At 37.9% G+C, this 17,570-nt stretch overlaps 1 protein-coding gene across 1 annotated transcript in view; it reads right to left on the bottom strand.

Moving 5' to 3' along the window:
* USP12 (ubiquitin specific peptidase 12) overlaps positions 1-17,570 on the bottom strand; it is a 106,459-nt gene that overhangs the window by 45,083 nt on the left and 43,806 nt on the right. Inside the window, exon 2 of the mRNA XM_090273770.1 lies at positions 1,989-2,069. Coding sequence (XP_090129896.1) covers positions 1,989-2,069 — 81 coding nt within the window. The remainder of the gene's footprint in view (positions 1-1,988; positions 2,070-17,570) is intronic.

Raw genomic sequence — 17,570 nt, 5'->3', positions numbered from 1 at the left:
CCAATTTTTTTAAATGGGGAAAAAAGCCACATACAAAAGAGATCAAGAATCAGAATGACATAAACCCTCTCAGCAGCATCAAAAGAAGTCAGAAAACAAGAGAGTAAGGCCCTTAAAATTCCTAAAGAAGGTTATAAATTAGGATCTATATGTAGCTATTACAATAATCAAAACATTTTTAAATACACAAGATCTCAAAGTCTATCTCCCATGCACACTCCCTAAAGAAGCCACTATAGAATGTGTTCCAGAAAGCCAAGGAAAAAACCAGGAAAGAAAGCAGGATCTAGAAAAGGCAAGATGTGACAGGAATGACCAGGTGGCAGAAAAGAATGGCAGTCAAAGGCTGCTCAGCAGGACAGAAGGCTCCAGAGGGATGTTACAGGGAAAGAAGAGTTTCGCTTGATGGTGATGACTCAGTAGAAACCGATACTGAGAAATTCTTTTTGTTTTTTGTTTTTAGTTCTGACAGACTTTGGGAAGAATAAATGGAAATTAAGGAAATCATAAAATAAAGCAATGGTTAGTTCCATGTTGAAAGAATAGGGGAAAGTGAATTTGGCAAGGGATGGTGGTAGATGTAAAGAGCTAAATTTCTCATCTACCATAACAGGAAGCCAATAGATTTTTTTTTTTTTTAATAGCAGGGTTTTAAAAATAGAAGTATAAGCACTTTATTTAGAATCTGAGGATGAATTCCAGAAAAATATAGCCGGAGGAATAATAAGCAGTGTCAGCTGGGGAGAGGCAGGAGGGTGGAGACTGCTGATTCTTTATCATAAGCTTTACAATCATAGAGATAATTCCCAAAGCAGGGGAAGCATACATGGCACTTAAGTGCTTTCACCAAACCGCACAAGAACGTATCTCATACATCATAATTACATGCTAGTATTTAGTGACACACCAATTTTGTTGAATTTAACTCACTTTATTATCATATATGCATATATTTTTTCTTTAAACACTCACCATGGATCCACCTAACAGTATAGTACAAGAGTAAAAATTACTAGAATTATATAACACAGATTTGTGGTGTTGTCTGGTGTTGTAAAAGAGTTAAAAATTCTAAAGACGGTTCTTCTAAAGTTTTAATAATGTATAATTACTAGAATTACCTCCACAAAAACTGGTATGTATTTTTTCCTTATACAGTAGTTCCTCGCTCTTCCTCAGTTCACTTATCGCGGCCTCACTGTATCGCAGGATTTTTAAAAATATTACATTTAATTATTTATCACGGATTTTTCTCTATATCACAGGATTTTGCAGTACTGTATACGTATGTTGTTAAAGTTATGTAGGTTTAAGAGTATAGACTATGTTTAAGAACATAAGTAGTGTTTATAAAAGTGTGGAAAAGGTTAATAAGGGAGTGGGAAAGGTTAATAAGGGGCTGGGAATGGTTTATAAGTGTGTGGGAAGGATTTATAAAGCCTTAAAATATATATAAATACTAAAATAAATGTAAGGTTCCTACTTTGCGGATTTTCACCTATCGCGGGGGGGAGGGGTGGTGGTGGTGGTCTAGAACGTAATACCCGCGATAAGTGAGAGAATACTGTATTTTGTACTTTTATATCTAAACTAGTAGAAAAATGCCAGAAGTAATTGAACAAAGACCCTATCAATACATGAAGGCATTTACAAAACTATCTGGACCACTTACACACAGACATTTAAATAACTCTCAAAGAATAAAGAGATCATTTGGACTAAGCCATATGAAATTTTGGTTATGAGAAATTTGACACACAGTAGGAGAAGTCAGACTCGCAAGTAGAAACTGTTCTAAGACTCAAGTCATCGGACAACCACGTTTCCTTCCATTAATTATAACTTCAAAGTTCCAAATCAAGTTTCTTGGTATTAAGCCTACAGATACAAATAAACAAGTTTTCTTTAATAAATTATAAAATGCATTCACCAGTTAAAAATATACTTCCAACCATAATTTTGAAGACTAAGCATCAGTGAATACTTACATTGACTAATCCAAAATAGTGTTCATTGACTGGAAACTGTTCTGGACCAATTTCTTTCTCTAATGCCGAGGCATTGGCGCCCTACAAAACAAAAAACAAAAATCTCAGTATTTAGAGTATTTTCAAAACACTATCACAATTACTTAGGCATTATGGAGGCATTGTTTAAAAAACTATGTTCCCTATAACTACCTAACATTATTCAAAGAAAATAAAAAAGGACAGTGAAGAATAAAAGCTTTTAATAATATTACTGAACACTAGTTTGCAGAAACTTTCTCAAGTAACCAAAGAAGGATCAAGGAATTATATTTCTAACTTATTTCTTTTATCTAAGTAATGAATTAAAGTCCCTGCTGTATCATGTGCTCTAACAGAAGTTTGTAATCTGATAGTGGCCATCTTAGAGAGTTGAAGTTTTGTGAAATTAAAATGCATATATTCCATGGCCTTAACAATTCTCTGGAGGTATACACCTGAGAAATTCTCACACAAACTAAAGGTGACAAGAATGTTTACTGAAGTAGCATTGGTGATTCCACAAATGACGGTAATCTACATGGTCTTTAGATTATGATAGCATATTATGTAGTAGAGTCTGAACAAACTAGACTTACATAAAAAGCATGGATACTTCTCAAAAACAATGTTAAATAAAAAAAGGAAAGCAGATGAACACAAAACAACATCATACACACTCTACCTCATTAAGGACACTGGCATATGGTTAACATCACCTCCAGCGGGCAGAAGCCCACCCCTGCTGTCTCCTGAACCTGAGAAGCCAAGACCCTTGTGAGACAACACATCCTCAATTTCCAGATGGGTCAAGCCTGAAAATAAGTATATGCTGATTAAAGGGACCCCTGAGTTGCTGGTCAAGCTCCATTGAAACAAGGTATTTCCTCTAATATCTCCTAGCCTTCTAGCACTCTGTATGTGTGTGTTACTTTTCTATAAAATCCTGACACAATCACTAGTTTACAAATAGCACTTACTTCTAGATTAGGTTACCAATAACTGTTTTATAACAACATCAAATTCAATTACAGCAACTTCAAGACCCCCTGACCAAAAGTCTTCACGGGAATGCTGTAAGCTCCACTCTCCACCCCTGCCCGCTCAAGTACCTTGTCACAGAATTTCCTCACCTCTGTTCACAACTATCATTAAGCCCAGATGTTTACCACCTACTGAAATTGGTTTTAATTTTCAAATGAGTATACTCTTTCCTACCAATAAAAAAGAGAGAGGAAAGCTTAGCTATTATCCAAAATACAACCTCATATATTTTTCTATATGGAATGATGTCAGTTACACGCACCTTGGAAAAGCCTTTCTGGCCTTGGGATGAACTAAGGACAGAACAACATGTGAACATTCTCTCTCCAGTGTAATTCCAACCACATGCCACACACTGTGTCGTCTAACCACCCCCAATGTTCCACCTGTCCCCATATATATCGCATAATTTCATGCACTGCTGAGAAAGCCCTTCCCCATTCTCTTGTCCTCACGTCTTGACTATGAGCCAAGTTATTACCCTCTCTGTGCCTCAGTTTCCTAACTGTAAAATGAAAATGTTACCAACTACTTTACAGGGTAGCTATGAGGCAGGATAGTTAAGCTAGAAAAATTCCTTGGCAAGTGGAACAGGGAAACTGAGACAGACAGCTGATGATTGAAAATGGCCCCATCCAGCGCCCTGACTAACGTGTCTCCTTCTCTCTTGCACAACCACCCCTTTAAGCATTATGTCCTCGGGTCAGTGTGGTTCTGAATAGCATCAAATACTCTTAGGAGCAAGGCCTCAGGGTCTATTGACCATAGAGACTGAGCTTTGGTCAAACTAGAGAGAACATTCTAGGCCTCAGTTGTGTTTCAGCTCCAGGCCCAGAAAAGCAGCAAAACCAGATGCAGTGACACCATGGCTGATGACAGGACCAGATGCAATGACCAATGACCCTAGTGCCAACCTATCAGTAGAGACCACAACCCCGACCCTATACACTCATTTTGATGAAACAGCATATTAAAGGACACACCTGGAAAGCTGATGAATATATTGAGATCCTCCCCTGAGACCTCCCCCTAAAATTCCTACCTTTAGAAAACAGATAAAAACCCTTAAGGCAAAGGACCCAGTGCATGTGCTCTCTCCAGAGTACGCCCACACCTTCTTTCTTCAGGTATATATCTTTACTTTCTCCTAAATTCTTTTTGTCTTTTTAATTAGTTAATTTGTTTTATTTATTTATTTTTAGAGAGAGGGGAAAGGAGAAAGTGAGGGAGAGAAACATCACTGTGTGGTTGCCTCTCATTTGTGCCCCCAACTGAGGACCTGACGTGCAACCTAGTCATGTGTCCTGACTGGGAATCGAACCAGCGACACTAGGCTCACAGGCCGATGATCAATCCACTGAGCCACAGCAGCCAGGGCACTCTTTCTCCTAAATTCTAAGGGCCCTTCTTTTGCCTCTGTACCTTGCTTCCTGAGTCCAAGCAGCCCAGGTGGCTCACTTATTCTGCCTCAGACTATCTCTAAAACGCCAAGGAAGCTCTCTGAGCAGCCCACTCAAATCTTCTCTTTAAGTGTCTTTTGTTTTGTATGCTAAATAAACTTCCTCTAGCACTGGAATTCTTCACTCTGAATTCTTTCTTTGCCAAACTCAAAAACCAAGGTCCTTTAATCACTGGTAACAGTCAGAAATAATCAAAATTTAAATTTTTGAAAAAGCATCTGGCAGTATCTGGTATAGAAGCAGATGCCCCATAAATGTTGGTTCTCTTCCCCCTCCTCCCTTTAATCCCAAGAAGAAGAAAAAAGCTACTCTGTGAGTTAGTAATATTAATATCATCTGATCCATGCAAAAGCTAAGAAATAAGTATGTGACACTGTCTACTGAGTTCAGTAATTACGCTCCTGGACTGCCAAGGACAAACTCTCAAATGCTCAAGGAAGTACTGCACATCGATCAACCTCAGGGGCCCTGCACTTTATGCAGAATTCTAGTCTACCTCTTAATCAACCACGAGATTTTTGGCTGCAGTCTTTCCTGAGAGGCTAAATAGAAGAGGGAACTGGGGGCCAGTAGCAGAAAAAGCAGATGAAGAAGACTGCAGAAAGGAAACAACGAGTCCCTCCTCCTTCCTGTGGTGGAGCCTAGAGAAGAAAAGAAAGTTGGGTGACACCTGGGCCATCTGTCCTGACCTGCATGCACCTGGAGTTCCACAGGAACCAGGCTGTGTCTCATTCATCCTGTGTCTGGTATATGGTGGGTATTCAACAAATGTTTATTACATTCTAACAAGAAAAAACTAAGAAGACAAGGAAACAAAAATCATAAGAATCAAATGAGACAGCTATCATTAAAAAATAGATCCTCTCCTTGGTTTGGCCAAGGACACAAAGAGTCCCCTGGAGTTTCCAACGCTATACATTCCAAAAGTCTAAAAACAGAGCAGAACCGTAATCCAAGGTGGTCTGGGAAGAGGAAGCTATGTGTGAGAAAATGGAAACAACCATAGACCACCATTATTTAACCTTTGTGGATTTAAGAATCTAGTGGGGAACAAGATGGTAGCAGAAGAGTGGAGCAAGAGGATCTGTCTCACACTACCTCCTAGAACCAAACTGGAAATAAAATAAAAAAACAAACAACCAAAGATTACCTGAAAAGGAGATTCTTAACCAAGGACAGGAAGAAACCACCTCAAGCCCGGGAAGAAGGACGAGGTTGTGAAAGGGGCCGGCACAGTGCCCATGGGCAGCAGGCCCAGATAAGACACAGCTGTGGAAGCTTCCCTCTGAGAAAAGTGAAGTCTGGACCTGAGGTTGGACTTCTAAGCACAGAGCTGGGATCAGCTGTCCGTGCACTATCCAGTGGAGAAATGCTGTGGGGTTTTTGTCTGCCGGGAATAGATGGAACCCACTGGAGACAAAGCCACAATTTTCTTTTCTCCTAAGGGGCCAAAGCCCACATTTCTGGTTTGCAGCCACTCACCCTGGACTCAGGTGAAGGGAGGGCAGCACAGACTGGAGTCGACTGAGGGAAGTCTGGAGTGGGAGGGCTGGGGAGAGATGTGGGGGAATGGCTGCTGGGTTCTCTGTGCAGGCACATACCTTGATACTGCAGTAGCCATCTTTCTAGAGAAGAGCAAGCCACTCACAGAAGAAAAACAATTATCCTACCCTGTGGGAAACCACTCGCTTCAACCTCTGGAATCTTGCTTGCCCTACCCTGCATTTTATTTTTCTTCCTTTCTCCTACCCTGCATCTTAACCCCAACTGAGTAAACAGCAACACAGGCAGACTCAGGGGGTGTCAGAGACTAGCTTTAGGGCACAGCCATTCCATACACTTTCCTGAGCACCAGGCAGGCGCTTCCCCCTCAGCAGAGAGCCATAGAAACACCCTCCTGGTTTCCAGCAGACCCAAACTCTGAGGTCTGGAGGCCCCACCCATTTCCTACAAGGGGCTCTGTCAAGTTCAAGGAAATAATCCAGGACAGTTTGAGATATGTGAGTGGGGATGGGGTAACACAACTACCACATTCCTTGAAGTCTAAATGGCACCTCCCATGTGAGATCCAGAGGTTCCATCCTCTCTCAATTCCACCAGAAGTCCTCTCAGAAACTCAGGCCAGCGGCTACACGAAGACTGACAGCAGTCCAGCAGGCAGAGGCAGGTGGAGGTGTATCCTGCAGGACCTTCAGTCATTTGCTGACACACTCCTGGCCTTCTGCTTATAAAAGCCAGCCTGGCAGCACAGCAATGCCCATCCCAGGCACAGACAAGCCCAGAGGAGACAGCCACAAACTGGACTGCTTGTAGCTTCAAACAGGCTGCAGAGGGCTAGACATGGACAGCATTTGACAATGGCTTACACCAACTTCAAACAACATCAGAGCCATATCAAAAGGGAGAACCCAGCAGACAAGCACTAAACTCTACTGCAACGAATTCCACTTCATTCTTTTGCATTATTTTTGGTATTTTCTTTTGGATAGCCATTTTATTACTTCTTTCTTTTTCTTCAATTTTTTCCTCTTTTTTTCTTTCATCTCTCTTATTTTACTCTTTCCTTTTCTTACTCCGCTTTTTCCTACCTTTTCCTTCTTTTTCCTTTCTTTTCTTTTTTTATTCTTTCCCTTCCTGGTTTTTGTTTGTTTGTTTTGTTTTGTTTTTTTAAGATTTCCTCTTTCTAATCCTTACTCTTATTGTTTCTCTTCTCCCACTTCTCCTAATCATTTGTGTCCCCTTTGGTCTTCTCATATTCTTTTTTTTTTTCTTTTACTATTGTATTTCTCATTCCACTTTAATTATTCTTTGCTCTTTTGTGGTTGACTTTGCTTGTTTAGGTTTTTTTTTTTTGTGTGTGTGTGTGTGTGTGTGTGTGTGTGTGTTATTTTGTTTTGTTCTGTCAGCACCTGTACAATAGCGTATAAGACACGGTGGAAGTTGAGCCTTGCAGTCAGCTAGCCAGAGGAGAGATCCCACCAATGAATGGGCCAACAATAATCAAGACCCAAATATAACAGGAGAGTCCATATAACCCATACAAGGGACATTTCTAGAGCATCCAGGAGATCAAGGAGACTGAATCACTGAGTCCCACAGGACTTCTACACATAAGGCCACCCCTTGAATACAGAAAGTCAAATCAGATCTATCTAATACATAGACACAAACAAAAAGAGTCAGCTAAAATGGGGAGACAAAGAAATAACACCCAAACAAAAGAAATGGAGGAATTCACAGAAGAAGAGCTAAATGAAATTGAGGCAAGCCATTTATCAGACATAAGAGTTCAAAGTAACAATTATAAGGATGCTCGAGAAACGTAAAACTATAAGAAACTTCGTGGGAACTACATCAGCATGAAAAAGGGCATAAAAACTATAAATAAAAACCAGCTGGGCCCTGGCTGGTGTGACTCAGTGAATTGAGCATCAGCCTATGAACCGAAAGGCTACTAGTTTGATTCCCAGCCAGGGCACATGCCTGGGTTGCAGTTCAGGTCCCCAGCCAGGGGTATGCAAGAGGCAACCAACCGATCGATGTTTCTCTCACATGTCGATGTTTCTCTCCCTTTCTCCTTCCCTCCCCTTTCTCTAAAAATAAATAAATATATCTTTTTTAAGTTGGAAATGAAGACTGCAATATCTGAAATAAGGACTACACTAGAAGGAATTAAAATCAGACTAGATGAAGTAGAGGATCAAATCAGCAATCTGGAAGACAAGGTAGAAAAAAAAAAAAAAACCCAATCAGAGCAACAAAAAGAAAGGGAAAAAACTTAAAAGGAATAAGGATGGTTTAAGGGAACTTTAGAACAACACGTAACATAACAATTTCCGCATCATAGGGACACCAGAAGGAGAAGAAAGTGAACATGGGAAGAAAACCTGTTTGAAGAAATAACTGCAGAAATCTTTCCTAATCTGATGAAGGAAAAAATCACACAAGTTCAGGAAGCATAGAGTCCCAGTGACGATGAACCCAAAGAGACCCACACCAAGAAACATCATACTCAAAATGGCAAAGTTTAAAGACAAAGAGAATCTTAAAAGCAGAAAGAGAGAAACAGTCAATTACCTATAAAGGCATTCCAATAAGACTGTCAACTGATTTCTCAACAGAAACACTTCAGGCTACAGGGATTGGAATGAAGTATTCAGAGTGATGAAAAGCAAGGATCTGCAAATAAGACTACTCTATATAGCAAGGCTGCCATTTAAATTTGGAAGTGAAATAAAGATCTTCCCAAACTAAAAAAAACAAACAAACAAACAAAAATGGCTAAAAGAGTTCATTAACACCAAACCAGAATTGCAAGAGATGTTACAGGGACTGCTTTAAGAAGAAATAGAGAGGAACAAAGGTATAAAGGAATAAAATGGCAATGAGTAAGTACCTATTAATAATAACCTTAAATGTAAATGGATTAAATGTTCCAATCAAAAGATATAAGGTAGCTGAATGGATAAGGAAATATGATCCATATATATGCTGTCTACAAGAGACCCAACTCATAACAAAAGATTTACACAGGCTGAAAGTGAAGGGATGGAAAAAATATTTCATGCAAATGGAGACCAAAGAAAAGCTGGGGATATCATACTTATATCTGATAAAAAAGACTTCAAAACAAAGGCCATAACAAAAGACAAAGAAGGTCATACATAATACTAAAGGGAACAATACAACAAGAGGATATAAACCTTGTAAACATATACCGTATATTTCACACTATATGACGCACCTGACCATAAGATGCACCTAGGTTTAGAGGAGGAAAACATGAAAAAAAAAAAAAAAAACCTGAACAAAATGGTGTACTAACATATTTAATAAAATATAACAGAATAATATTTCAACCATGTAAAGTGAACAGCAGTCAACAGCTGTATTAAGAACCATCATCACTGTCATTAACAAATGAGGAGAGACTTTAAGGTTCAAGTACTCTTCTAGTTTTCTGGGAACCCCCAAAACTCATCATTGCTAGTGTCAGAATTTATGAAGCTCAGTTGCTCACAATCACTGATATCACTTTCTTTACTATCTTCACACTGACCAGACGCTCTGAGATTCAGCAGTAAAGTGGGACATTTAAGTGTCCCCAGGGGTTTCGCATGGGCCCACCGCTTCCTCTTCTAATGGCTGTCGCCATCGCTGAGAGGTCAGGTAAAACACATCACAGTCTGTGGCGCAATATTTGCTCCATAAGATGCACAGACAAAGGATTGTCAGAAATTACTACAAACAACTATATGATGAGGAATTTCACAACCTGGGTGAAATGGACCAATTTCTAGGAATATATAATCTTCCAAAACTGAATCAAGAAGAAGCAGAAAGCCTGAATAGACTGATGACAACTAGTGAAATTGAAGCAGTAAGCAAAAAGCTCCCAGCACACAAAAGCTCTAGATCAGAAGCCTTCACAGGTGAATTTTACCAAACATTTAGGGAAGAACTAACTTCTATCCTTCTCAAACTATTCCAAAAAATTCAAGAAGAGGGAAGACTCCCAAACTCTTTTTATGAGGCCAGCATTATCCTAATTCCAAAACCAGGTAAAGACACAGCAAAGAAAGAAAACTACAGGCCAATATTGTTGATGAACACAAATGCTAAAATCCTCAGCAAAATATTGGCAAACCAGATCCAGAACTACGTTAAAAAGATCATACAGCATGTTCAAGTCAGATTCATCCCAGGGATGCAAGGATGTACAATATTTGTAAATCAATAAACATAATACACACATAAACAAATTAAAAGACAAAAATCACATGATCATATCAATAGATGCTGAAAAAGCATTTGATAAAGCACAGCACACATTTATGATAAAAATACTGGAAAAGAGGGAATAGAGAGAGCAAACCTCAACATAATAAAGGCCATATACTAGAAACCTACAGCAGCGTCATACTCAAAGGGCAAAAACTATACACTTTCCCCAGAAGATTAGAAACAAGACAAGGGTGTCTGCTTTCACCACTTCTATTCGACATATCACCACTTCTATTCGACATAGTACTGAAAGTTCTAGCCACAGTGACCAGACAAGAAAAAGAAATAAAAGACATCCAAATAGGAAAGGAGAAAATAAAACTGTCATTTGCAGACGACGTAATAGTATACACAGAAAACCCTATAGACTCCACAAAAATACTACTGGACCTTAGAAGTGAATTTGGCAAAAACAGTGGTATACAAAGTTAATATTCAGAAACTGAAGGCATTTTTATACCCCAGTAATGAACTATCAGAAAGAGAAACAAAGAAAAAATCCCATTTACTGTTGCAACAACAACAAAAACAGGTACCTAGGTATAAATTTAACTAGAGAGGTAAAAGACCTATACTCAGAAAACTACAGGACACTGAAGAAAGAAACTGAGGAAGACACAAATAAGTAGAGGCATATACAGTATTCCCTCACTTAACGTGGGTATTATGTTCCAGACCCCCCTGCGAAGTAGGAACCTTACATTTATTTTACACTCTTAAACCTACATAACTTGAACAACATACGTATATAGTACCGCAAAATCCCGCGATATAGTGAAAAATCCGCGATAACTAATTAAATATAATATTTTTAAAAATCCCATGATACAGTGAGACCACGATTAGTGAATCGCAATATAGTGAGAGACTACTGTACACTGTATTAACATTATTAAAAACGTCCTTACTACCCAAAATAATCTATAGATTCAACTCAATGCCTATTAAAATACCAATGGCATATTTCACAGATCTAGAACAAATATTCCACTAATTTATATAAAATTAAAAAAAAACAAACCCAAAAGCTTCAGCAATCTTGAGAAAGAACAAAGTTGGAGAGATCACAATACCTGATATCAGACTAAGGCTACTGTAATCAAAACCATCTGGTACTGGCATAAGAACAGACACACAGATCAATGGAACAGTATGAGAGCTCAGACATAAACCTATGCCTTTATGGTCAGTTAATATTTGACAAAGAAGGCAAGAGTATAATGAGTAAGGACAGGTCTCTTCAATAAATGAAGTTGGGAAAACTGGACTAGTACTTGCAAAAAAATGAAACTAAACCCAACAACTTACACCATACACCAGAATAAACTCAAAATGGATAAAAGACTTAAATGTGTCATGATACCATAAAAATCCCAGAGGAAAACGTATGCAGTAGAATTTCAGATACCTCAAGTAGCAATATGTTTGCTGATATATCTCCTAGGGCAAGGAAAACAAAGGAAACAATAAATAAATGGGCCTACATCAAATTAAAAAGTTTCTGCACAGCTAAAGATACCATCATCAAAATGAAAAGAAAACCCACTGCTTGGGAGAACATATTTGCCAATAATACATCAGATGAGGGTCCGATCTCTAAAACATATTAAGAACTCATATGACTCAACACCAAGAAGACAAACAATCCAATTACAAAATGGGAAAAGAACCTGAACAGACACTTCACAAAGGAAGACATACAGATGGTGCATAGACACATGAAAAAATGCTCAACATCACTAGCCATCAGAGATGCAAATTAAAACCACAATGAAATACCACCTCACACCTGAGGAGAAAATGGTTATCATTAATAAATCAACAAACAACAAGTGCTGGCAAAGATGTGGAGAAAATGGAACCCTAGTGCATTGTTGGTGGGAATGCAGACTGGTGCAGCCACTATAGAAAACAGTATGGAATTTCCTCAGAAAACTAAAACTGGAATGCCTTTTGATCCAGCGATTCCACTGCTGGGCTTATACCCAAAGAATCCTGAAATACCAGTTCAAAAGAACCTATGCACCCCTATGTTCAGAGCAGCACTATTTACAATAGCCAAATGCTGGAAACAGCCTAAATGCCCGTCAGTAAATGAGTGGATCAAAAAACTGTGGTAATTTACACAATGGAATACTATGCAGCAGAAAGAAAGAAGGAACTCCTACCTTTCACAACAGCATGGATGGAACTGCAGAATATTATGCTTAGTGAAGTAAGCCAGGTGGCAAAAGACAAATACCATATAATCTCACCTATAACAGGAACCTAATAAACAAAACAAAACAAACAACCTAAACAGAATCAGAGGCATAAAAACATGGAACAGATTGGCAGCTATAAGAGGGGAAGGGAGAGGTAGATACTCATTGAAAGAGGGTGAAGGGATTGCTCAAAGTACATACAAGCATGACTCATGGGCATGGTGAACAGTACAGGGATTTTGTGGGAGTGAGGGGGACAGGCTGAGTAGGGGATGCAAAGGAATAAAAATTGGGACAATAAAATATTTAGAAGAAAAAAAAGAGAATCATTTGCAAAATAAAAGGGTCAGTCCCAATGATTTTCAAAACCCCCAGTCCCAAGTTTATGTTGGGTTTTCAAATAAATCTTTACTTGTTTACACAGCTAAATATGTTTTAAAAATTAAAAGATTAGGTAATTTCTAAAGTCTCTTCTAACTCAACAGTCCATCATTTCCAATCACTTTTCTTCTAAGGACCTTATGATATTAACACAAAAATCTAGGCAAGTCCAAGCCAACCACTGCATGTCAAGCAATACAATTCAACGGTGAAGGATTATGGTTACAGATAGAGCAAGGATAGCAGATTAAAATGAAAAGTACAAAGAGAGAATGGAATTTACTTTATGACAGCTGTAAATTAAGTAGACTATACTATGGTAATAATACTGTATCACTGATTCTGTGAATGCAGAATGATAATCTTTTGGCACAAATTCAGGATTTTCTCTGCAGAAATGATCAGAGTACTTCCCTATCTCTAGCCAAGTGCTAACTACAAATGCAAAGAGTATACTAAGCAATCTAGTTTCTAATAAGTGGTTTTTATAAGTGTTTTCAAAATAAAAATAAATAACATAAAAAATAATAAAAAGGAAAAAAAGTTATCGGGGGGAGGAGGGAGGGAGAGAAGGGGGTAAGTAGGGGAAGGGTTTAGTAAAGAAACTATTATAAATAACCCATGGACATGGGCAACGGGGTGGGGACGGATTGTGGGAGAAGGGGTAGGCTTGGTGGGGGGGAGCAATGGGAGGAAAAAGTGGGCCAACTGTAATAGAAAAACAATAAAAATAAATTTAAAAATAAATAAAATAAAATAAAAATAAAAAATAAAAAGGCAAAGGCAAAAATGTGTTTTCAGTACTAGAGTTAGATGTAACTGGTGAAAACCAACCACAAAGTCAAAAATTTGCTGTACAATTTTCAGCATCTTTAGGGTTCTCGAACACAGACATCCCTTGAAGATTTTGTTGAAGGCCGATAAACTCTATCACGTAAAATAATGGTCAATCAAGCATCCCAAGATTTAACTTGACCATAGAACAAATCCGTATTGCCATCCCCACACTTGAAAAATGTGATGCTACTAAAATTAACGATGTTTTATGAATTCAATAATTCTTTACTGGATTTCTGCTCTAAGGCTTTCACAGGCATTGGGATACACTTGTCTTTTCTGAGTACGTGACACGCATAGAAGGAAGAAGACATTTATTTCTGACTGTACTATTTCCATTTTTGTAACTTACATAAAACATTATTACAGACTCATTAGCTATACAGAATTCATCATGAAGAACCAATGGGATATTCATGACCCTCCTGATAAAAACAGGGACAAAGTGATTGAATAAACAAAGCATCCACAGAAACCTCATCATCCCATACACCAGAAGGTTGTAGGTTAGATCCCTTGTCAGGCGCATATGGGAAGCAACTGACCAATGTGGCTCTGTCTCTCTGTTTCTCTCTCTATAACTGATAAACATATCCTTAGGTGAGGATTAAAAAAAAAATCACTGGATGCCAGGCGTCAGGGAGAGGGAGGGGTAAGTACACAGAGCACAGAGAATTTTTAGGCCAGAAAAAATTCTCTGTATGATGAATAAATGTTTTTATATATTTGTCAAAACCCAAAGAATACACAACCCCAAGAGAGAACTGTAATGTAAACTATAGACTTTTGGTAATTATGATGTATCAGTGTATGTTCATCAATTGTAATACATGTATGCACCACCACTCTGGCGACAGATGTTGATAATGGGGAAACTATGCATGTGTGCAGGCAGGGGATTTATAAGAGATCTCTGTATTTTCCCCTCAATTTTGCTATAAACCTAAAACTGATCTAAAAAAAATGTTTTAATAAACAAAATAAAGGGGAAAAGGAAAGAAAAATGTTTATGCTTAAGAAACAGGGTTAATATTAGGTAATGTTTTTAGCTAATATTCCTATCAGTATAATGCTACTAACTGAAACTAAAGTTTTATTAAAATTAGAAAATGTTGTGGGTTTTTTATTTTATTGAGCTATAATTCACATACATTATAATTAGCTTCAGGTATACAACATAATGATTTGATTAATGTATATCACAAAATAATCACCACAGTAACTCTGGTTAACATTACCACACACAGTTACAAATTTTTCCTTGAGATAAAATCTTTTTAAGACCTACTCTCTTAGAAACGTTCAGCTATACAATACAGTATGACTAACTACAGTCAGCATGCTATACAACCCCAGAATTTACTATTTTTATAACTGGAAGCTGCACCTTTGGCCATCAGGAAATGTTTTATGGCTGTAGAGAGACCAGGGGTACAAAAAATAGCTCTAAATTAGCAAAGCTACAGATCTGAGTCGTACTGGTCATGTCACTAATTCTCTCTGTAACTGGAGACAGCACCTCAGTTACCTCGTATGTAAGATACTGGTATCTAATAGTACCTCCCGCGCCCACATTCCTAGCAACATGTGAATTATTGGCTCTTCCCTTCTCATTAAACATTAAGGGTAAAATGCTGTATAGTCTATCAAATGTCAACAAAATTTTGAAAAGTTAGGACATAGTATCAAATCCTCAGAAACAGTCCTCTGGTAATAAAAATCTGCAAGTCTTGTAATGAGTACCTCCTTAAACCTACTTAAGTGTGAATTCTTCAAAAGCTTAGGAATGCTTCTTTTCCATGCCAAAAAAATTAAGCATGCAAGTGAAAGAAGAATAAGTTGAAACTAGAAGGACACTTCTGATCTATTATTTTGAAGATACCATCAGCAAATAGAAAAAGTGAAAAAAGCTGGGAAATGGCTGCTTCCCATTAAATAATTTTTACACAGTCAACCATGGAAAATGGATATCTGCCCTCCATTTTGCCATTATGAGAAAGACGCAAATTATACGAAATCAAACTGATAACTAGGAATGTTTTCAAGAAAGTTAAGAAAATCTCCACAATCTGAAAAATGGTAGAAAATGGTATCTATGAAGACATATCATTTTGGAAAGCTAATTATATTCAGTATATCTGTTTAAGAAAACAGAGAACTTAATATATGAGAAAAAAATGTTTAAAATGTAAAAGGATGAACATCTATCCAGAAAACATACTTACCAAGAATACTTCCTTTTTTAATACTAGTTATGGCAAACTGCTAGTTTCCAGGTAACTTTCTTTTTGTTTAATACAAATATAAGAAAACACAACACATTTTTCCCACTAAAGGAGATCTACCAAAACAGGCAGAAAAGGCCTCCCAAAGATAAGAGAAGCAAGTGACCTTAGTACACTAAGGAAAAGTTCTGGAGGCACAGAGATAACTGATGTGAGAATGTGAACACAACAAAGAGGAAGTGAATAAATTCAGAGTACAGAAGATAGGAGAAATAAGTTTTTTCCTCTTATACAAGAAACCAAAGAAACTTAAGGCTAAAAACCCATACCTGATCTGAAAGACACTTGTCCCTGAAACTGTATCAAATACAACAAAAATTTTATGAAAAAAACAACCATTTCCGTATCCTAAGTTTCAGATATCATAAAAATAGTCTCAAAGCAGCAGTCCTTCAAAAAAGGTGAAATCCATGAAGTGTCTGAATATCTAGTCCCATGTGATGTTACAGAACAGGATTTTCAAACTACAGCATCCAACTACACCATTTTCTTTTTCAGTAAAACAGAATAAATCACAGTACATCTCCCTACTAACAGTATACACAATGGTTCTTGAAACTTTTGTTCCAGTGTTTATGTACAATTATGTCTAACTGTAAAGAAATAAGTCTATTTCTCACTGTAGGTTGAAATCAATAAAGCTGCACATACAGTGCTGTAAAGGATAAAAACACGAAGAAAATAAAGTGCGAAGTCATAATCTAATTGAGAAGTACACAATAAATAAAAATTAGCTTTTCGTGATAACACAGGTAGAAAATTGTTAAAAATAAATTTAGAATTATAGCGGAGAAAATAAGTAGGAAACTATGCTACAACACAGCATGTGCTGCAGGACATCAGGCAGAAAATAACACTGAGAGCTTGAGGATTTGGGAAAGGCTTCATAAACAGATGGAACTACAAGAGCCAAGCCTTGAATTTTTCTTCAGAGGTGTTCTCATTGCGGCCTTTCATGTTGGAAACAGAGTCTGAAGAACCCGAACAGGCACTTGAACGGTGCAGCTGCAGGCTGTGAATTACACTAAGCAAAGGCCTACAGATCAGGAAGCCTCCACTATGGACTGGTTCTAACACAACCTGCGAAATACAGGGTCACCTTCCACAAGTTGCCTTGCTTTTCTCACCAGCAAGATGCCAGGTTTATGGTATCTATTGTAATCAAAAATCTTACTATTATAAAATAGTAGTAATACAAAATCACAATCAATGTGTGATTTTTAGGACAAGATATTTCACTCCTTTGAGCTTCAACTTCCTAAGCTGCAAAAAAGGGCAAACAGCACCTTCATCACGGCCTATTTCTGAAAACTGTGTAGAAGATAATTTAGAAGCACGCATGGAACAATAAGCATTAAATAAAGAGCTCCTTTGCGTCTTCTTACTACTCCCATCTTCAGATGAACCTCTCAAAAGGCTGCAATTCCCAAAGTCACTGAGGAAGTCCGTGAGGCCCCACCCCGGTGTGCAATCATTTTAAGAGCCTTGATCTAGGCCCTCTACAGTGGTCTCCTCTGGTTTTAACTCTACCATCAATGTTAAAATGTGTTCCACAGACGGTAGAGAGGA

Source organism: Furipterus horrens, unplaced genomic scaffold (assembly GCF_987537825.1).
Source record: "Furipterus horrens unplaced genomic scaffold, mFurHor1.1.pri manual_scaffold_4, whole genome shotgun sequence".
NCBI lineage: Eukaryota > Metazoa > Chordata > Mammalia > Chiroptera > Furipteridae > Furipterus > Furipterus horrens.
The sequence above is the reverse complement of the archived record's forward strand: the minus strand, read 5'-3'. Positions and strand labels throughout refer to the sequence as shown.